General features: G+C 36.1%; 1 protein-coding gene across 1 annotated transcript; it reads right to left on the reverse strand.

The window, feature by feature from the left end:
- Positions 1-17,247: 17,247 nt before the first annotated feature.
- LOC137837519 (uncharacterized) lies at positions 17,248-18,989 on the reverse strand. The gene is made up of 2 exons (XM_068646534.2): positions 18,082-18,989; positions 17,248-17,485 (listed from the first exon to the last, which is right to left on the reverse strand). The coding sequence occupies exon 1, from the start codon at positions 18,944-18,946 to the stop codon at positions 18,107-18,109; it is 840 nt and encodes a 279-aa protein (XP_068502635.1). The 5' UTR covers positions 18,947-18,989; the 3' UTR covers positions 17,248-17,485; positions 18,082-18,106.
- Between the last annotated feature and the right edge of the window lie 4,101 nt (positions 18,990-23,090).

A 23,090-nucleotide genomic window follows, 5' to 3' on the forward strand; every position in this document is an offset into this window, starting at 1 on the left:
TGGAGTAGATTCCATGCAGTTTTCACTTTTAAAAGATCAAAATCTTGTTGTGGGAACAATGCTTTATTATGGTGTCATAGTAAGATTTGGGAGGTTAATTATACCAACTTTTTTGTACCTATTTTCAAATGAAAGTGGATTGGCAATAAGACTGGTGTGAAATTTGATGAATCAGGAATGACTTTGGTTGACTTTCGAAAGATAGGTTATCACGACGAACCATTCATAATGACATATCAAGCTTCCTAAGTTTTCTATATCCAAGATCCTACGTCTGAAAAATGGTATGTTGTGCTACATGGAAAACGCTTGATTTACGAGTGTGGCTTTATTAATAGTCGCACTTGTAAATGAACTTAATTACAAAAATGCCATCGCATTTTTTACGAAAGCGTTTGAGTGCAAAGTCGCACTAAATAAATTGCACTTGTTTATGTATTTTGCACTCGTGTTTGTGATATTGAATCACTTACAAGAACAACGATTAATAAAGAGTACGAGGATGATGTTGATGTTGTACATGAAACTCGAAATGATCATGATGAAGAAATAGATATTTGTATGTGTATGTGTTTTAGGTTTATTTTTACATTATATAATTGCTATATGTTTCATATTCTTAATGCTTATCATTTTCGTTTGGCAACGGGAACATGACTGATGATCAATTTCTTCATTCAAAAACTAGTTGAATACCTACTAGATTAAAGACTATGTGTATCAAGATAAATAGAGGTCAAAAGTTCCATTGACTATTGATGTCAACAATGGCGTCGCCACTAGGCCAAATTCAGATAATTTTAAGAGTTATCTTGAAGTAGTTGCTTGTGAAAGGATCTTTATCTTAACTTCTTCTTGGGATAACGTCATCGAGCTTGAGAGAAACATGATTTGACAAGATACTCTAGTATGTAATTGTTTTTACTTCATTCAATCTAAAGTTTATTTACGTTTGTTATGAACTAATTATATTTTAATAATGTAGACACTACAAGAAACGGTGTATATAGCCTCCACCAAATACAGACTCAAAGTTTGGATTGTGGATGTTAAATGTCCTTTAGCATCGGCATAACTTGGGTTGGCCAACTGAAGCTAAAAGATTGGAAGCTAATGTTCATGCGAGGGGTTGTAGCTACTAAGGTAGGCTTAACCCTCTCTAGTTTGAAGGTAGTAAAGACGACCTAACCCTCACTGTTAGAGTAAGGTTAGATTCATTTCATCATCGTTAAGAGTAAGCTTCCTCCTAAATTAGAGAGGGACAAGCCTTGATGATGTGATTCCACTAGCACAATTAGAATGATTCTTGACATTCTTAGGAATCAACTTGAGTTGGACAATAGTTAGGCACTTTTTCTTAGAATTGGATCAATGTTCTAAGTCAAGAACTCACCAAAACTAGCACCAAATCCAAACTCATCTGGAAGTTCCACATATTGTCAAATTGAACCGATTAAAATGAGAGGAAAAGCAATTGCACCGAATAGAAAAGACTAAGAACAGAATTGAACCGATTAAAATGAATTAAAAGGCAAGAAAACTGAAAAGGAGTGCTGGAAATGTAAAAGCACCGAACCAAAATATGAAAAAGTAGAAGAGCAGCTGCTGGAAAATGAAAAAGCCGAACCAAAACACAAGAACACAAGCTTAAAACATGAATATCAAAAGAGAAGGAAGGAAGGAGAGGAGAAAGCTCATGAAGATGGATGTATGGTTGGATGATCACACCACTAGAAGGATGGAGACTCCTAGATGAGTGTGCAAGCCGCCACTTGAGGTAACCATGGAACCATCAAGATAAGACTAGTGAAGAAGGCACAAAGCTCTCCAATGCTCTGTCAAAAATTGAGTATAGTTTCTTTAGTCTAAATTCAAATCTGAAATGTACAAGGGCAGCACCTATATTTATAGCCTAAAGGTGCTGAAAATCAAACTAAAAGAATTCAAAATTCCCTCCTAAAAACTAATGGAACCGGCGCCTAAAACACAACATAAGGAAGGTGCGATCTCTCCTCTCATTTTGGCACTTCCTTATTTACTCCTACACCTATCTACTAACGCACCCCCCCCCCCTCCTAAGACTCCTAACTAAAGACTAAAAGATGCTTTAACAATAGAGGTTTCTAATGTTTCCCTCTAAGCACCTTCAACCAAAGAAATTACAAAAAGAGAAAATAAATGTCCCCTAGCTCCTAAAGCTTTGAACATGCTTCTTGTAAGCCTTTGAGGTGGGCTTTGACCTCCATGGGCATCCTCCATTTGAGCCTCTACCTCTTCTTGATCTTGGTGATTGGCCTCCATGTCCACTTGAGCTTGATCTCCATTACTTGATGAAGACTTGAGAGATAGAGCATTCCCTAAACTAGCCCAACCTTCAAGAAGGATGACCCAAAGCATTACACAGAATCCAGGGCTAGGTCAAGACCATCCACTAGCCAGTGCCTCAGAGCCTATCATTCCTCAGATGATCACAAGGAGCAGACTTTTTACAGCAAGTGGACCGCGTTGTCAGAAGTAATAATTTTTCCATAAGGACGGATATCGAATCCACAAGGAACAGTTGAATAATCAAGTAAAAGATTGACTAAACAGAAAACAGAATAATAAAGTTGTTGGGATTTGTTATGATGGCAATGATTAATAAGAAAACAAGTCAAAGAGTTTGTTGTTTCAATTGGAAAAATAGGGATTGGGGTTCATCCTTCTCACTCTTTTGTCTTTTGATTAACATGACAATATTGTGTCCTTTGATAGATATTGATGCTTAATGCAATCCTAACTTACATTTTCATTTGTAGATCTTATTCTTCATTATTTTGATCTGAATATCTTCTACGGATGATGAAGACTTTTGCAGAAGCATGAAGAATTGTAGAAAATTTGGAAGAGATGAAAATTATGTTTGTTAATCTAAGTGAGGTTAGGCCAACACTACTAGGAGGAGTCTAGAAATTTGTCTAGCGAGAAGACAACTTTAGAGAGAACTTTGAAGAAGTAAATATGTCTCAATTGGACAACATTTCATTCCTCAAATCAAAGTTAAAAAAACATGTACAAGAGACTCCTATTTATAGGAGAAGGTCTCTCAAAACCTCTCAAACGAGAGTTGATGGAGATCAAGCTCAAGAGGACATGGAGGCCAATCAACAAGATCAAGAAGAGGTGGAGGCACAAATGGAGGACGCCCATGGAGGTCAAAGTCCACCTCAAAGGATTACAAGAAGCATGTTCAAAGCTTTGGGAGCTAGAGGACATTTATTTTCTTTTTCTGTAATTTCTTTAGTTGAAGGTGCTTAGAGGGAAACATTAGAAACCTCTTTTGTTTTAGCATCTTTTAGGCTTTAGTTAGGAGCTTTAGGAGGGGGGTGTATTAGTAGATAGGTGTAGGTGTAGTTTTTGGGAGGTGTCATAGTAGAAAAAGGTCACACCTCCCATGTGACTTGTTTTTTGTGGGAATTTCAAATGAGTTTATTTGAAATTTCCCACCTATTTTTTCAGCACCTTAGGCTATAAATAGAGGTGCTTCCTTTGTAAAATTCAGATTGGAATTAATCTAAGAAAACTCTACTCAAATTTTGAGTGACCTTTGGAGAGCTTTTGGAGCCTTCTTCTCTAGTCTTATCTTGATGGATCAATGGAGTCCTCAAGTGGCGGCATCACTCTCATCTAGGAGCATTCCACACTTCTAGTGGCGAGATCATCCATCCTCCTTCCATCTTCATGAGCATTCTCTTCTCCTTCCTTTCTTCTTCTTCAATTGTTCATGTTGCTTTGTGTTCTTGAGTTTTTCAGTTTCGGTTTTTCTATTTTTTCCAGCACTATGTTCTGTTTCTGTTTTTAATTTCTGTTTTGGTTCGGTTCATTTGATCATTTGTTCAATTCTGTTCGATCAATTCCAGTTTTAATCTCTTTGTTGATTCAATTTGACAATATTTGGTTCATCCAAATGAGTTTGGGATTTGGTACTAGTTATTGGTGAGTTCTTGTCTTAGAACAATGATCCAACTCTAAGAAAAGTGCCTCTATATTTTCCAGCTCAAGGTGATTCCTAAAAATGTCAAGAATCTTGTTCTATGTGGCTATTGGAATCACATCATGTGGTATCATGAGTCTTAGGTTCTTCTTGTTTAATTGTTGAGTTGTGTGCACTTTAATTTCAAGAGCTCTTTAATTTTCTTGCAATTTAAGTTTCTGTTTTAGAATTTTACTTGAGTATTCTTGCTGTTTTTTTTTTTTCTTTTACACCAAGTGCTTGTGAAAAGGTTTATGGCACTCATTCTTCTTATGAGTATGGTTGCTCTTTTGGAATGGCATTATCCTTCCTAGAGTTTACCTTAAGCTTCCTTTCACTTGTTGTTAAAATTTGTGTTGTGTCTTTTAATTTTGTAATCATGTCAAGTTTTGTCTTAGTTATGTTATTCCATAATTGTCATTACTTCTAGTAGTACTTTTATTGTTTTTGATTGTTTCTTGCTTTAGTGTCATATAATTTTCTGAATTGATGTTGATCCTTTGTGCATTTTCTTTTTAGAATTGAGTTCATACTTGTATTCTAGACCTATACAAGTTCCAATACATCATTTTCTATTATGTCTTTGCTAGTTCATCATCCTGTTTTTTATTCCTATTAGGATTCCTCTGTTTCTGAAAAAGTGCTTACTGTTTTTCCTTATTGCAATTGATTTACTTACTGGAAAATTCTGAAATTATGGATTTGAGATATTCAAAGTGTTAGAAAAGAATAGAAAAAAGAATCATTCAAAAATACGAAGTACACAAAAAATGATAAATAAAATAAAAAAAGTGTACATTTCTGCCGAAAAAAATACGGTAATCTGGCAGCTATTTTGAAAAATTTATTTCTCTCAATTGGCTTACTATTTTTAATTGATTCCAGTGCCATTATTGAGTTAACATCTTGAAGTTTCTGTGGTTTAAATTTCATAATCCAGTTCGCTCTACATCATTCCAGTTAAATCAGTGAATATCAAGCACAGTTTGCATTAAAAAAAAATTTCCAGTAGCTAAATTTTTGTTTTCTTCATCTACTCTAGTGCTTTTCCTTAAGTATTCTTTTGTGTGCCTACTTTTCTCATTGAGTTCTTTATTTTCTTGATTGTCTTTCATTCTTACTCTTTGAGTTTGTCTTACATATAGTATTCCTTTTGCAATTACCTTTCCTTGCTTATACATTTTCTTGTTTGTCTTTATTGTTTCATTGGTTTTGTGGTGGTTGCTCTTGAGATTGGTGTGCTTGCTTTGACATATTTCATTTGAGGATTCCAAGGCCTCAAGATCAGATTGGTGCAAGAACATTATTTCTTTGAGAGTGATCTTTTTTTTCAGCCTCATTTCACTTAGGCAGTTTCATTGCCAAGCTCACTGTTTTTGCTAATTTTTTAACTTGTTTGCTGTTTTGTGTGTTTGCTGTTTTTAATTACAAATGGCTGGATTTTCAAGTGATGCATCCTACAAGCAGAATTCTCCTTCCAAAGCTTCAATTCTTGGTGAATTACATGAAGCTCAAAGAACAATTAGACGGTTGGAGGAGAAAATGCAAAAGATGGAGGTCCAACAAGCTAGACCATCTCCTTCTATCCATGATGGACATCATTCTCATAGACCATCTTCAAGAGCTTCTTCAAATGATGTTGGCCGTGAAGATGAGCATAGGAGAAGGAGACCTCCACCCCAAGTCCATGAACAAAGACATCATCACCAAGGGGAAAGAATTCACTACGGCAATGGCTTCTATCATGATGCAAAGTCCAAGCTTCCTTCGGTCAAGTTACCTTGTTTTAATGGTTCTAGTGATCCAAATGTATATTTAGATTGGGAGGCTAAGTGTGAACAAATTTTTGAGATCCATGAGATCCAAGATGAGCATAAGCTCAAGCTAGCCACCCTAGAGTTTAGTGATTATGCCATGAAATGGTGGCATGGAATTGTAAAGGACATTATCTATCACAAGGGTCCTCCCGTGGACTCTTGGAACTCTTTAAAGGATCACATGCGCTCTAGGTTTGTGCCCCCACATTTTAGGAAAGACCTCATGTTGAGACTCCAACGGTTTCAACAAGGCACGCTAAATGTGGATGAATATTATAAGGAGCTTGAGACGCTTGTGCTTAAAATTGAATTAGAAGAAAGTGAAGAAGCCATGGTTGCTAGGTTTGTGAGTGGTCTTAGGAAGGATATTCAAGACATTGTTGAGTTACAAGAGTATTCATCATTGGGCTCTTTAGTTCATCTTGCAATGAAGGTGGAAGCCCAACTTGCTAAGAAAAACTCTTTTAAAAATGCTTCCAATGATGGATACTACTCCAAGTCTTGGAGAAACAAAACTTCTTTTTCTAAACATCCTTCCAAAGATTCTTCTTTCAAACCCAAGGAATCTAAGCCATCAACTTCTAGACCTAAGTCTCCCACTAGAACATCTAATACTAAATGCTTTAAATGTATGGGTTATGGTCATATTGCTGCAAATTGTCCTTCCAAACGAAGTATGTACATGCATGAGGGCATTGTAGTTAGTGAGCATGATTCGGATTCTCCTAAGCATTCATTGCATTCTCATGCATCTAGTGAGGAAGAGAGTGAATGTCCACTTGAAGGGGACTTGTTAGTTGTGAGAAGACTTCTTGGACAAGTTTCACAACCTTTTGATGAAAGTCAAAGGGAAAATATTTTCCATACAAGATGTCTTATTCAAAACAACATTTGTTCCTTGATAGTGGATGGGGGTAGTTGTGCAAATGTGGCTAGTACAAGAGTAGTAGATAAGCTTGGATTGCCTACTATCTCTCATACAAAGCCCTACAAATTACAATGGCTTAGTGAAGTAGGAGAAATAATTGTTAATAAACAAGTCCTCATCCATTTCTCCATTGGAAAATACAAAGATGAGGTATTATGTGATGTTGTGCCCATGGAAGCCACTCATGTTCTTTTGGGAAGGCCTTGGCAATTTGATAGAAAAGTTTTACATGATGGCTTTACCAACAAACTATCTTTTGAATTCCATGGTCACAAGGTTACTTTAAAATCTCTCTCTCCAAGAGAAGTCCATGAGGACCAAGTTATCATGAAGAAAAAGAGGGAGAGTGAAAAAGATAAAAAAAGATAAGAGTTCTAAGCCTACACTCCTTGTGTCTAGGCGTGAAATTGAAAGGGAAATATTGGCTCATCATCCTCTTTTTTAAGCCATCCCTAGAACTCTTAGAGTAGAATCACTTGTTGATAGTTCTCATTGCTTGGAAAATTTGGTAGAAGAGTTCCAAGATGTGTTTCAAGATCCTCCAAATGGACTTCCACCTTTGAGAGGGATTGGGCACCAAATTGATTTGATACCGGGCTCTTCTTTACCAAATCGTCCAGCATATAGGACCAATCCAAGTGAAACCAAGGAAATTCGCCAACAAGTTGAGGCTTTGATTGAGAAAGGGTGGGTGCAAGATAGCATGAGTCCTTGTGCTATGCCTATCATCTTAGTGCCAAAAAAGGATGGCACATGGCGAATGTGTTCGGATTGTAGGGCCATAAATAACATAACCATTAAGTATAGGCATCCCATACCTAGACTAGATGATTTGTTGGATGAATTACATGGTTCTAAAATCTTTTCAAAGATTGATCTTAAAAGCGGCTACAATCAAATCCGTATCAAACCGGGTGATGAATGGAAGACGGCTTTTAAGACCAACTTTGGTTTATATGAGTGGTTAGTTATGCCTTTTGGTTTAACTAATGCACCAAGTACCTTCATGCGCCTCATGCATCATGTTCTTAGACCTTTCATTGGTAAGTTTGTTGTGGTTTACTTTGATGACATTCTCATTTATAGTTTATCTTTGAATGACCATAGGTTGCATGTTAGGCAAGTTTTGGAAACCCTTAGGAAGGAACATTTGTATGCTAACCTTGCTAAATGTATGTTTTCTCTTGATCATATAGAATTCCTAGGGTTTGTTGTGAGTTGTAAAGGGGTCCATGTGGACAAAACAAAGGTGGTGGCCATTCAAAATTGGCCTACACCGAAATCTTTGAATGAGGTCCGAAGTTTTCATGGGCTTGCTTCTTTCTATAGAAGATTTGTCCCCAACTTTGGTACCATTGCCGCACCACTCAATGACATAGTGAAAAAGAATGTGGTCTTTCATTGGGGAGAAGCACAACAAAATGCTTTTGATACTTTGAAAGAAAAATTGACTAATGCTCCCATCTTGGCCCTTCCTAATTTCACTAAGACATTTGAGATTGAGTGTGATGCTTCAAGCATAGGTATTGGGGCTGTTCTCCTTCAAGAGGGCCACCCCATAGCCTATTTTAGTGAGAAATTGAAGGGAAGTCATCTCAACTATTCCACCTATGATAAGGAATTATATGCACTTGTTAGGGCTTTGTTTACTTGGCAACACTATCTTTTTCCCAAAGAGTTTGTGATACATAGTGATCATGAATCTCTTAAATATTTGAAAAGCCAAAACAAACTTAACAAAAGGCATGCTAAGTGGGTGGAATTCATTGAGCAATTTCCTTATGTGATCAAACACAAGCAAGGCAAAATAAATATTGTGGCGGATGCTCTTTCTAGAAGATACACCTTGCTAAATCTTTTAACCTCTCAATATCTTGGTTTTGATCACATTAAGGAACTTTATCATGATGACCTTTATTTTTCTCCCATCTATCAAGAGTGTCTTAAAGGAGGACACAAAGACTTTTTTATTCAAGATGGCTTTCTTTTTAAAGGAAAACGTCTTTGTGTTCCCCAAAGCTCTATTAGATTATCTCTTGTTAGAGAAGCTCATGAGGGGGGTTTAATGGGACATTTTGGGGTTGCTAAAACTTTGGATGTGTTGCATGAACATTTCTTTTGGCCACATATGCATAAACATGTTCATAGTTTGTGTGATAAATGCATAGCTTGCCGCAAAGCTAAGTCTAAAATGCATCTCCATGGTCTTTATACTCCTCTTCCTATCCCTTCAATGCCTTGGGTAGATATATCTATGGATTTCATCTTAGGCTTACCCAAGACATCAAAGGGAAAGGACTCCATTTTTGTGGTAGTGGATCGTTTTTCAAAGATGGCTCACTTTATTCTTTGCCACAAAGTGGATGATGCATGCCACATTGCAAACCTCTTCTTTCAAGAAGTGGTTCGCTTGCATGGGATTCCTAGGTCTATAGTGTCCGATAGAGATCCTAAGTTCTTGAGTCACTTTTGGAAGACCTTGTGGGGCAAGCTTGGAACTAAGCTTTTATTTTCTACCACTTGCCACCCACAAACTGATGGTCAAACCGAGGTGGTGAATAGAACTTTGGGACAACTATTGAGATGCTTTATTTCGGGGAATCCTAGAGTGTGGGAGAATTTACTACCCCATGTTGAGTTTGCATATAACCGAGTAGTAAATTCTACCACCTCCCATTCTCCTTTTGAGGTGGTCTATGGGTTTAATCCCCTAACACCTCTTGATCTTCTTCCTATTCCCCTTCTTGGAGATGTCTTGTGTAAAGATGGGGATGAAAAGGCTTCTTTTGTGAAAACTTTGCATAAAGACATCAATAAGAGAATTGAGAAGAAGGTTGGCAAGTATGCTGAACTTGCCAATAAAAGGAGAAAAGCATTGTTGTTTGATGAGGGCGATTGGGTTTGGCTTCACTTGAGGAAGGATCGTTTTCCTACTCAAAGGAAGTCCAAACTAATGCCTCGAGGGGATGGACCTTTCCAAGTCCTCAAGAGGATTAATGACAATGCTTATGAGTTAGATATGCCTGATACATTCTTAGGTACTCATACTTTTAATGTCAGCGATCTAACTCCCTTTTCTGTAGGTCTCCAGAATTCGTGGTCGAATTCTCTCCAACTCGGGGAGTATGATGGAGATCAAGCTCAAGAGGACATGGAGGCCAATCAACAAGATCAAGAAGAGGTGGAGGCACAAATGGAGGACGCCCATGGAGGTCAAAGTCCACCTCAAAGGATTACAAGAAGCATGTTCAAAGCTTTGGGAGCTAGAGGACATTTATTTTCTTTTTTTGTAATTTCTTTAGTTGAAGGTGCTTAGAGGGAAACATTAGAAACCTCTTTTGTTTTAGCATCTTTTAGGCTTTAGTTAGGAGCTTTAGGAGGGGGGTGTATTAGTAGATAGGTGTAGGTGTAGTTTTTGGGAGGTGTCATAGTAGAAAAAGGTCACACCTCCCATGTGACTTGTTTTTGGTGGGAATTTCAAATGAGTTTATTTGAAATTTCCCACCTATTTTTTCAGCACCTTAGGCTATAAATAGAGGTGCTTCCTTTGTAAAATTCAGATTGGAATTAATCTAAGAAAACTCTACTCAAATTTTGAGTGACCTTTGGAGAGCTTTTGGAGCCTTCTTCTCTAGTCTTATCTTGATGGATCAATGGAGTCCTCAAGTGGCGGCATCACTCTCATCTAGGAGCATTCCACACTTTTAGTGGCGAGATCATCCATCCTCCTTCCATCTTCATGAGCATTCTCTTCTCCTTCCTTTCTTCTTCTTCAATTGTTCATGTTGCTTTGTGTTCTTGAGTTTTTCAGTTTCGGTTTTTCTATTTTTTCCAGCACTATGTTCTGTTTCTGTTTTTAATTTCTGTTTTGGTTCGGTTCATTTGATCATTTGTTCAATTCTGTTCGATCAATTCCAGTTTTAATCTCTTTGTTGATTCAATTTGACAATATTTGGTTCATCCAAATGAGTTTGGGATTTGGTACTAGTTATTGGTGAGTTCTTGTCTTAGAACAATGATCCAACTCTAAGAAAAGTGCCTCTATATTTTCCAGCTCAAGGTGATTCCTAAAAATGTCAAGAATCTTGTTCTATGTGGCTATTGGAATCACATCAAGAGTGTAACAAGTGTCACCACTTTAATTGCTTCTTTTGTGATTCTGCATTAATCTTCATTCTTGTCCAGTACTTTTGAAAATCTTTCATTAAAGAATTCACCCCTTCTTGTTTAAAGCCTATAATTCGAACAACAAGAATGAAGCTAAAGGGTCTCCTTGCCTCAACCCCTTCTTCGGAATAAATTCCTTAGTAGGACTCACGTTCACGAGAATTGACATCGACGCTAATTCCAAACAAGCTTTAATCAAGGAAATCCATTTTTCCCAAAAGTCGAGCCTGTCAAGCATATAATAAATAAAATCTCACCTCACACAATCGTAGGCCTTTTCATAGTTCACCTTGAAAAACAAACAATTTTTCTTCTTCCTCTTCATCTCTTCTAAGACTTTGTTTGCTACAAGATTGCTATCCAAAAGCCCCCCTTCCTTAAGAAAAGCAGATTGCCTAATGTCGATAACTTTACTAATCACTTTTTTCAACCTAATAGCCAAAATCTTCAAAACAATTTTATACACACCCCTTATCAACGACATAGGCCTATAATCGCTAAGCTGTTGCAGATTATCAGTCATAGGAATCAAACATATGAAAGAAGCATTTGATCCCCTAGGCCACTTACCGTTGACCATAAAATCATTTACCAACGAGATGAAATCTTCCTTAAGGCAAACCCAATAATACTTAATGAAACTAAAATTGGATCTGTCAGGACCAAAACTCTTCAAACTATCACAACTCCAAACAACATTCTTAACTTCCTCTTCAGAGATGACTCCAACGAGTGACTCATTATCTTCATCGGATATAGAGTTGAACCGAACATTGTCCAACCTAACCATGGGCTCACATTCCCCAACGAACCTAGCTTCGAAAAACTCTCTGACCTTAGTCTTTACCACCTTCTTATCATCGCACCACTAATCGTTCACTTCTACCCCCATTGACCCATTTCCCATTCTCCTCCACTTCACAGACAAGTGGAAATTTTTTGTATTTAAATTGCCTTGTTTCAACCACTTTAGCCTTGCTTTTTCATGCAAGATCGCTTCTTGTTTGAATAAGTCCTGACTTTGTTCAGCCAGCAAGAGTCTCTTGTCCTCCTGCCCAAACTCATCTAAATCACTTTCATCATCTCTTGTATCCATCTCTTGAATTTTCTTTTGTAATAAATCACCTTCTTGATTGACAGTCCCTAAAACCTCTTTATTCCACTTCTTTAAATCTAATTTTAACTTTTTCAATTTTTCTTTTAATACAAACATCCCTCCGCCCAACACTTCATAACTCTTCTATTTACTGCGAACAAAATCTAAAAACCTTCCATCTCTTTGCCAGACGTCCAGACTTCTGTCAGGTTTCGGCCCCCAATCCACCGATGAAACTTTAAGCACTAGAGAACAATCATCAGAGACTGATCTGCTGAGAACTAATTATTTACTATTCGGCCAGACATCCAACCATTCTCTAGAAACAAGAATCCTATCAATTATGCTCTTAATTGTCCCATTCGGCTTGTACCAAGTGAACTTTCTTTCAACCATCACAATATCCAACAACTCGGCATTTTCGATGAAACCATTAAACCCCTTGTCTTTCTACTATAATCTGATACTGAAACTACACTTTTTCTCTCCTCCTTCCTTCTAATTGAATTAAAGTCCTCAACAACACAACACATCCTGTTTTGTTGAATCTTCCTGAGTTCACTAATCTCATCCCACACCTCATTCCTTTCTTTCAACAAGCCAAAATTGTACACATTCACTATTGTAATTTGTACTCCAGCTCCTACTTTCCAAACTCCTTCAACAACAGAATAAGATTTCCCATTAACGTAGCTTGTCATATTAAAACTACTTCTTCTCCACATAGTAATAATTCCTCCTGCATTATTAATTGCACCATTCTCCACCCAATCAATTTCATTTGAACCCCACAAATAATAGCATCTCTCCTTACAAAACATTGAGCATATTGTCTTCTGTAGACAGACCATTCCAACCTCCTCTTTTCTAATCAAATATCTTAAGTATGTTCTTATCATACTTCCTCCTACCCCCTTATGTTCATACTAATTAGACTCATTATCAGAAACGTTATTCTCTGTCTGAATACTCTTGTAGTCCTGACTCTCCAGACTACGAAGATTGTTTAAGACAACCTCTTCTTCTCTTCACAGTGTGAACCCTATCTCCTTATTGATATTCCACATCCTTCTAGCTCCATCATTTTCCTCTTTTAACCAAAGCATTGTACTATAGTGTCTAACATCTCTATCTGAGATGTTAATTTCTGACCTTAATCCCCTTAACGACTATGACTTTGATAACCTTTCAGCCAAAGGTGCATTTTCATCTCTCAATAAGACGTAACACCCACCCTTCCTCTGATACTAGCCATCATCCTCCCCTCTGAAAAACTTGCTAAAAGTGACTCTGTCTCTCTTTCCTTAGCCCTGGGAGTGGAAAAAATGGTTGCATTGGCGTAAAAAGCTTCGGTTTCTCCACTCTGTGCAAACCCCACCATACTCAGCTTCTCTGCAGCACTTGTTGTCTTGTAATCTATCTCGCACCCAATAGTCCCATTGCTTGCTTCGTCAATCCTCCTCACCTCTCCTTCACTAACCTACACTACCCATGCCACCACACGACCACCGTGAGCTACCGCACTGTCATCGTGTGACATCGCGCTATCACAAACCGCCACCGCACTGCCACCTCGCACCGTTTTCGCATCAGCGCTGTCCGCCACGACCTGTGTGTTGAACAAGATGCTTTGATGTCTCCAAATCCAAGAGGAAAGCTTGAAGACCTTGTTGTTGGGTGTGTGTGTGTTTTCTAGTTGTTTGAAACTTGTTAATTCACTCCTTAAGATGATCCAAGTTCATTTGAATCTTTAACCTTTTGAAAATATATGTTTTCTAAAAAGCTCTCAAAATTTCAATAGGTTGTTTTTCAAAACAATAGGTTGTTTTACCTTAGCAGTTTTTGAAAAACTTGGTTGACTTTGTTGTCAAACCAAAACAATCGATTGTTTAGACAAAACAACCGATTGTTTTCCTGCAAACCTTAACAAAATTCTGTTAAGCGGTTTTAATATGTTTTAAATGATCCTAACTAACTTGGCTCCTTTATTAAGTGTTTTTGACTACTTGGTTGGTCTATATAAAGGTGGTTTTACGCTTATAATCTTGGAGTAACAGAAAGAGTTTATCAAAACAGTTTTTCCAAGATTTGAAAGAGCTTTAGATCATTCTTAAGTGTGTGGAATAGGATTGGGTTGTATTTCTGAACTTTAAGCTTTGTAATACCCAGGTGTATTCTATTCTCTTCTTCCTTGATTACTGTATTTTTGTAATTGTGTTGCCAAGGAATGTTGTGTGTTCTTGAGGTGTTCAAGATCAACATTCTTGGTGTGGTTTGCCAAAGGTAGTGTGTTTCTTGAGGGGTTCAATGTCTACTTTGGTGTGTGATGTGTGTAATCTGGATTTCATTGCATAGTGGAATACCAGTGGGTTTTTGGGGACTGGATGTAGCTCTTGGTGTAAGAGTGAACCAGTATAAATTGCTTGTGTGCTTATCTCTTACCCTTAACTCTTTAAATTTTGTTTTTAAGTTGTTTTTATAAACTGTTGATAAAAACAACTGATTGTTTCGATAAAACAACCGATTGTTTTTCTGATATCATCTTAAAACAATTTTGGGTATTTGTTTCCTTGATTCTTTTCTCTGTAATTTAGCATTGATTTTCATTATACCTTCAAAGTTTGCGAAAATCCCTCTTAAACAATTCAACCCCCTCTCGTTTAAGGCCATATATTCTAACAATGTGTCCCCAGCACTGCACATGCTCCCATGCGAGTGTCGTCCACCGCAACGCTTTTCCCCTATTCCCACACCGACCTGGTCTACTATCGGTGTCGCAAAGGTTCTCACACCAATGGCGGCGCTCGAGATCTCCCTCTCAAGCACGCCGACATGCTCTCCTCCTTCTTCCCTATTGTGCCCTCTACTAGCTCTGCCACCGCCTCTCGCCTTGTTCGCCACGCCTCTTGGACCGTAAAACCCTAGCTGTGCGGCCACATCAGCAATAGGGTAAAAAATTAGGATTTCCCCCATGCAGCTTTTTGCACTCATTTGGGCCTGAATCGAACCACTACAAATTAGGTCATTTGCCCATACCCTAGCAGAAGTCGTTCCACAATTAATTTCCACCAAGCTTTTAGTTTTCCCACCACCACATTTTTCAAAGTGACGTTCTGACTCTTCCCAATATAATTAATTCCCCCACAAATGCAATCATCGCCTTTTAGAATGTCTTCACCCTCCATCGGAAACTAAACAATTTTCTCCTCCTCTCTCCTCTCTTCGTACCTACCGCCTTGTTCAGAGCATTTAGATTTTGAAAATTTTTCGCCAACACTAGCATCAAGATGGGCCTCAGATTCTCCCTCCAAAGTCACACCCCACTATAAGAGTCCCTATATGTTCGAAGCATTGATTGCTCTGGAGAGCCAGCAGGATGAGGCTGTAGTGGGATATTAAATCTTCCTAATGTATCCACTAGAAAAATTTCTATTGACTCATTTTGTTTTTGGTGATTTTTTTCTCTCTTTTTATAGTAATATGTTTTGGGATTGGGCTAACAAGATTATGGTTATCCTCTTTGATCCTGCCTGTTGACCAAAACGCTGGAGCCTTGCCTAGTCAAACTTGGATCGACTTCTGCGCCGTGTTAGCCTCCGTCTTTCACCGTGATTCACCTCAAGAACCTGCAAAAGACAGAACGGCGCCGCTGCGGCCGATCACGCTCCGACGCCCAAGTCAGCGACTGCACCACCAATTACTAAGAGAAAAACTCAAGAACTCTAAGGAACCGTGCAAAAGTTCTCTCTCAGCGTACTCAAGACTCGCAGTTGTAAAGAAGTAATCTAAACGCGTGCGTACCTCAAAGTTCGTTGAAAAACTCTTATATACCTGGGCACTTTCTCTCTCCTGGCAGTTACACATCTGGACACGTGGCTCGCATCCAGCTGTACACGTGCCATCATCTGGAGCATCCTTGACTTGGGCGCCACTTCTTACTCTTCAGGGTTTTGGCTAAGTTACTTATGCATGACACAACTCAGTGCATAGTTGCCTTGGAGCGTGATCTCTTCTGGGTGGCGAGTTCGGGTGCCTTCGTACACACCCTCCCTGTGGTCTCGCCGGCCGCCTTCATGATCTACTCTTCTTGCTTCACCGGGTATGTTCATGTGAGCTATCCCCCGAGCTCATCTTCTGACCAGCTGGGAAAAACTATCTGACTTCATCTTCGGCGATGTCCTTGTTTCGGCGATCTCTAATCACTTGGTCACCTGGATTCACATCTGGCGACTTCATCTTCAACCTGGTGACCGCCGGTTTAGGTATACTGGAGATCGGAGCACGCCAACTTAATAACTGGCGACTACACGAGCCCCCCCGACTTCCTTCCCTTCTGCCAGCCAGGTGTCCCATCCAACACGCCTGTATAGTAGCTCGACGCCACGTCATCACTTCTGACTACCAAGGCGGTACACTCTTCATCATTTTTTTTGCATACTCATGCAAATTGATATGATTGCAACACATAGGTTTCTACAAGGAAATTACACTAGTGGTCTCATTGATTTGTAATTCGACACAACAATAATCAAACTTTGTCCAAAGTTATACCACTACAAGAAAATCATCAAATAGAAATTAATATTTAGATACCAAAATAATTAGTTGCAATAGTAACTAAATTAGAGACCATTTTTTAAACTATTTTTTTTTGTTTCTAAATTAGTTTCTTAATTGTGAAATAGTTTTTAAATTGGTATCTAATTAGCTACCAATGTTTTAACTACCAATTATTTAGATTCTAAATTTGGTAACAAAAACCTTAGTTGTTAATTAGATACCAATTTAAAAACCATTTAACAATAATAGAAACTAATTTAGAAACTAAAAATTTATTTAGTTCATAAAATGATATCTAATTTAGTCACTATAGCAACTAATTATTTTTGTCTCTAAAATTGGTTTCTATTTCATTATTATCTTGTTGTGTACTAGAGTAAAAGTATATTTAGATTTTTTTACATATTTATTATTGGCATCTATTATGTCACTTCTTGTGATGTTGCTATACTAATTATTATAAATATATTTTTCTATTAAAATGAAAATAATCATTTTGTTAATACATTATTATAATTTGTTATAGTCACACCACTTGTTAATACAGACAAATAATCTTAGAAAAAGAGGCGCATCATTTTCTTTTAACGTTCGCGTGTCTTGCATGAGAAACTCTTGGTGGAGAGTCTACTAAATTTATAGAAATTTTAAATGGACATTTTCAAAGTGAAAAAAATCAGGGCATTTATTTATTATATGATATAATAACTCGGGTAAGACCACGTGGATCAGATCAGAACAGTGCCTAAAAACATTGAATATTTAAAATACAAAATAAAAAATAAAGTGAAACCAAATAAACACTACTTTCCTAAAACACGTTCCACTCTTCACTATATAAACCGAATGGTGCTTCTTCCTTCCATCAATCCATCCCTTTATTTTGCACACACGTTCTTCAGATCCTGAAAATTCACACGTGTGCACGAATATTATTAATTTGTCATAACATGTATGGAGAAAGTTTTCACATTAGGTATATGAATGCATCCTAAAATGAACAATATTTTTTCCTACACACCTGTTATTGAAGTGGAACAAATAACATATCTACACAATCAGGAAAAGATTAAAAGAAGTATATGATAAATGTGAAGTTTAGAGTATAAAAATTTAAGATAGTGTAGGATAATATTAGCAGTCCAATTTTTAAAGTTTTGATTTATTATTTGCATATGCTATTTTTACATTTCCATGAAATAGAGGGAGAGAGAATGGAGAGTAAAAACAAAAGGTGTAGTTTCTCTTTCATGGATTAAAAATGCTCAAGGGAGGGTCTAAATGCAACAGTGTAGATGCTATTTATAAATAATGAAATATTTCACACTTTCATCATAATAGAAAATTTTGTTGGATTTAAAACTTTAAGCTATAGTGCTCTAACTATGGTTGTTATTGGTATGTACTAAAATTCTAGAAGTTTACGTATACTTGTAATTTAAAACCTTGACTGAAATAACATGGAGAGCATAGGTTTTCTATATGAAGCTTCTTAGCTTACCATGGGGTGCTATACTAAATCATATCTAGTAGTGGTGAGGGGGAGGTGGTGATGCATAGACATAGTGTGGTGGAGGTGGAGAGGGATACTTAGGTGGAGGTGGAGGTGACTTGTAATAGTAAGCTGGGGGAGGAGGAGAAGGGTACTTGTATGGTGGAGGTGGAGGAGATGGGTACTTGTAAGGAGGAGGAGGAGATTTGTACTTGTAAACAGGTGGTGGAGGAGATGGGTACTTGTATGGTGGAGGTGGAGGAGATGGGTACTTGTAAGGAGGAGGAGGAGATTTGTACTTGTAAACAGGTGGTGGAGGAGATGGATACTTGTATGGAGGGGGTGGAGGAGAAGGGTATTTGTAGGGAGGTGGTGGTGACTTGTACTTGTAGACTGGAGGTGGTGGTGATTTGTACTTGTAGACTGGAGGTGGTGGTGACTTGTACTTGTACACTGGTGGTGGGGGTGATGGATATTTGTAAGGCTTCTTAGGAGGTGGTGGTGGTGACTTGTACTTGTAAACCGGAGGTGGTGGTGACTTGTACTTATAAACTGGTGGTGGTGGAGAAGGGTATTTGTAAGGCTTCTTAGGAGGTGGTGGAGGAGATGAGTACTTATAGGGTGGAGGTGGTGACTTATTCTTGTAAATTGGTGGTGGAGAAGAAGGGTACTTGTATGGTGGTGAAGGATGGTGATAAGGATGCTTGGGAGGTGAGTACTCTTGTGGTGGTGGAGAGTGGTAGTAGTAAGGGTTCTTAGGGGGTGGTGGAGGAGATGAATAGGGGTAGTTATCAGCTGAGGTTTGAGATGGCAAGCTTAGAGACACTATTGCCAACACAAGAGTAAGAGTAATAGAGGCCATTAGAGACCCCATTTCTCCCAACTTCTAAAAGGGTTTTGTTGTGCTATTAGCAAAGGTACTAAACCCTATATATAGTTTTTTTTTTACCAAGCTAACATATAAACTCATTAATCATCTTGGAAGCAGCCCCTTTTTGACTTGATCTATTCAACTTAACTCTATTCAAATTTCTGGAACATTTAAATATATAAATCTCTATAAGGCAGTAAATATGAAACCATAAATTAAGAGTTAAATTTCTCTTACAAATTCTATTTAATTTGCATAAACTACATGAGAAACGTTTTATAAATTAGTTTTTATGCAAGTAAATTTAAATCATAAAAAATGGTTAGTTCATTTTTTTTCTTGTAAATGTTTGTGTGAAAAACTCTTTCAAACAAAACCAAAGTCTACATGAATGGCAATTATAATATTATTTAAATTTAATTATCTCATCATTGTATAAAATACTATCAGTAAATGAATTATTGAGAGATGTGATATCGCGTTTCAATTGGACTTTTTATTGTGGTTACCCGTACAAGAAAGTTGTTACAATGCATTTTGTCCTTGTATGTACGATGAAAAGGAAAATAAATATATAAAATAAAGTTAAGAGAAAAGAGGTAAAGAAAAATATAGATTAGTTATATTTCGTGTTGGACCAATAATATAGATTTTGATCGAAGACTGCAATCTAATTTAGCAAAGGAAAGTATCCAACTAAACAGCTGGTAATATTGACGTTACCTTTTTTTTTTTCTCTGTAGAAAAAGACACCAACCTTGTTTAACTATTTTAGCTTTGTATGAGCAATTTTTTTAAGACTAAAATATTCAAAAGCAAAAGAAGTCTTCATGATACTACTTTTCAATTTCTGTCACTTTGCTCCTTTATTTGTTTGCATACCAAACTTTGAAAACCAGGTATGTTATTGCCTAACTATCATATTTTTCACTTAATTTGGCAATGAAATTTTATTCAATAACATAATCAATACTATTTCTTGAAGAACACTTTTCTAAAATGATATAAAAATCCCTAAAATACTTTTATTTATTTATTGTACATTAAAAAAACTATTAATAGTGATAATGACATGAGAAAACTGTACCCTTGTAAATGTATAATTTGAAGAGTAATACACTTGGGGTCTAGAAGAAATGTTCACTTGTTTCACTTTATTTATGAAATATTGAACACCGTAAGGCACTCAAGTATTACTTATTAATAACTTAGTCCAACCTTGATTTAGTTTATATTTTTGTCAAATTGCAACACGTAAGTCATGAGGCACACATAATTCTATGTATTGCTTGTAGCACAATACATGGTCTTCCGAAGGAAGTATCTTAAGGTCCATGCTTAATAAATTGATGTTGAAAATTGAGGTTGTATATATATGTTATATATGTGAGTGAAAATAGATTAGGTCAAATACTATCTAGATCATAATTATTTTATTGAAGTCTAATATCTATTATAAATTATTTTTAAAAATGTTGGTAAAACCTATTGTGAAGTTTATGAAAATCAATTTATTATATTTTTAATCAACAATTATTACAAGAAAATCATCAAATAGAAACCAATTTTTAGAGATCAAAATAATTAGTTGCAGTAGTAACTAAATTAGAGACCATTTTAGAAACTAAAATAAAAATTTGATTTCCAAATTAGTTTCTATTATTGTTAAATAGTGTCTAAATTGGTATCTAATTAGCAACCAATGTTTTAACTACCAATTATTTAGATTCTAAATTTGGTTGCAAAAATCTTGGTTGCTAATTAGATACCAATTTAGAAACCATTTAACAATAATAGAAACTAATTTAGAAACCAAAAATTGATTTAGTCCCTAAAATGGTGTCTAATTTAGTCACTATAACAACTAATTATTTTTTGTTTCTATTTCATGATTTTTTTATAGTCAATAAATAATTTTTATATAAAAATAGAGAATCCTTAAAGTATTCTTATCCTTTCCGGAAAAAATATCATACCAAAAAAAAAAAAAAAAAAAATATATATATATATATATATATATTTAAGTCCTCTTCTATAGAAAAAGAAAAATAATGAATTCCCGTTATAGATCTATATATTGATGGTTAATATCATAGTTTGGTTGTATAAGATAATATTTGCTCCATTCTTCATAGTTTATCCAATCTTTTGCTTTTTTATATTTTAAAAAATAAAAATAAATAAATAAATGTGAACTATTTTAGAGACAATCAACAATTATACGACCAAAAAAATACTTAATTTTATCCTTCTCTACTTAAAAACAAAATACCTGCAACCACCTAAAATCCTATTAAGAATCCGATCAACAACTTAATACATCATTTAATAATCTTATAATCTTATGCTTGTTGCTGTTGTTCTTGGAGGCCTCCTTATCTACCTAATTAAACAATAGGAGAGCAATAGAAGTCCAGGACAATAGGAATATTGATAAGTGAACAGGCTCTTGGCCCTGTAGGGATGATGCAAGCTATTTACAAGATATATACATCTAAAAGTTCTCAAATTAACTCTTAGTGCTCATCCTCTTACATGCCCCTCACAAATAAAAGTTTAATACGCGTGTATCAAAACCTATACACTACCCAGTGTATCTTTCCAAAACATTACAGTCACAGTATAAATAAACAGCTTCCATAGAGTCAACAACAGTTTCAACCCAAAAAAGCTAACATGCATCATATCCAGTTCCGGTTGCATCATAACCTCCAAATATCTCCTCTACTGCTCATCACTACCTCTGCTCTACACCTTCTAACTACAGGTTTTGTCAAGTCAGTCAATGATGAATATACACGTCTTTCATTTGGCTCATGTAAGGATTACTGCAGCTATTAAAACCAAGGAGGGAAGAAAGGGTGTAGCAATAATGATGTTTGGCCCCCACAACATTAGAACCACATAGTATAACATGCAATAGTGGTCTACCTACCCTCAGTATCTTATCTTACAAGTGCCTAAGACTCCTGTATATCATTGTTTTAAATTTATCTGGCCAAACCTGTAGCCACTACATATTCGCTTTTTCAACCAGTCTACCATTTTTTCCCTTTTGAACCTAATTATTCCTTCTATTGAACTCCCCTGACTCCCCCAATGTTGTTTCTTAATTTTGAGACCGTGTCATTTTTTCCTTTAACCCTCATTTTGACACAAACACTTTCACACATGTAATTTATAAAATACAGGATATGAAAATATAAATCTATATATTATAAATCATCATAAATTATATAAATTGACAGTGTGATTTATGTGAATAAGATTAGTCGAATATAACAAAAATGAATATTATTTATTCATCTGTGTAAAATTCAAAAAGTGCAAAAAGAATATAATTCATTTAAGACATTTCATCCCTTTCTTGATCACCATAGTTTAAAAAGATACTTTGATTTAAATTCATTTAAAGATAAATTAATAACTTTAGAAAAAATCATTTTATATAAAGATATGTTCACAGATTAAATAAAAGCATTTTCAATAATATATATATATATATATATATATAACTAAACTATTTCCGATATATATAGAGTCTGTTTTTTATTTTTATAATCTTAATAGAAACTTATATAATAAGTTTGAATTTTTAGAAAATCATTTTATTTGTCAATTTTAAAATTGTGTTTGAATTGTCAGAGACCCAAAAAATATATTTTGAAATGGAAACTTCACTGATACGTGTCATATGCGTGTCAGTGTCTGATAATTAATATATATTTGTTCTGTGTCTATCCTTTCATTTCTAAAGAAACCTCCATTACTTTGGTTCCATGTGCTTCATACTATAAATATCCACGTACATCTTCATATCCTATTTCCATTATCATTTGGCTCCATTATAGTTTGGTTGTGGTATATTGTTTGATGGACAACCGATTACACATATTTCACATCTCCACTAGTGCAAAATGTAAAAACAACGACTATTTATTTAATGCGTTTTTACGATTAGACGTTGTCATTCAAAACACAATGGCCTTTTTGAAATTAACTTCACTTACGATGCGACTATTTGTAATAGCCGCATTCTTAAATCATTTTTTACTCTAACTTTGAAGTGCGCCACTTACGCTTTCATACTTGCTTTTTTCTTGGTATGCATTTTCTCTTTGTTTATGCTCTAGTGTTCCTCTCTTCT

This window comes from Phaseolus vulgaris, chromosome 4, assembly GCF_051622355.1.
Source record: "Phaseolus vulgaris cultivar YP4 chromosome 4, ASM5162235v1, whole genome shotgun sequence".
In the NCBI taxonomy this organism is placed as follows: domain Eukaryota; kingdom Viridiplantae; phylum Streptophyta; class Magnoliopsida; order Fabales; family Fabaceae; genus Phaseolus; species Phaseolus vulgaris.

Bases quoted from the DNA above. Each gene is read 5' to 3' on its own strand.
- LOC137837519 (XM_068646534.2), bottom strand. From the start codon at position 18,946: ATGGGGTCTCTAATGGCCTCTATTACTCTTACTCTTGTGTTGGCAATA.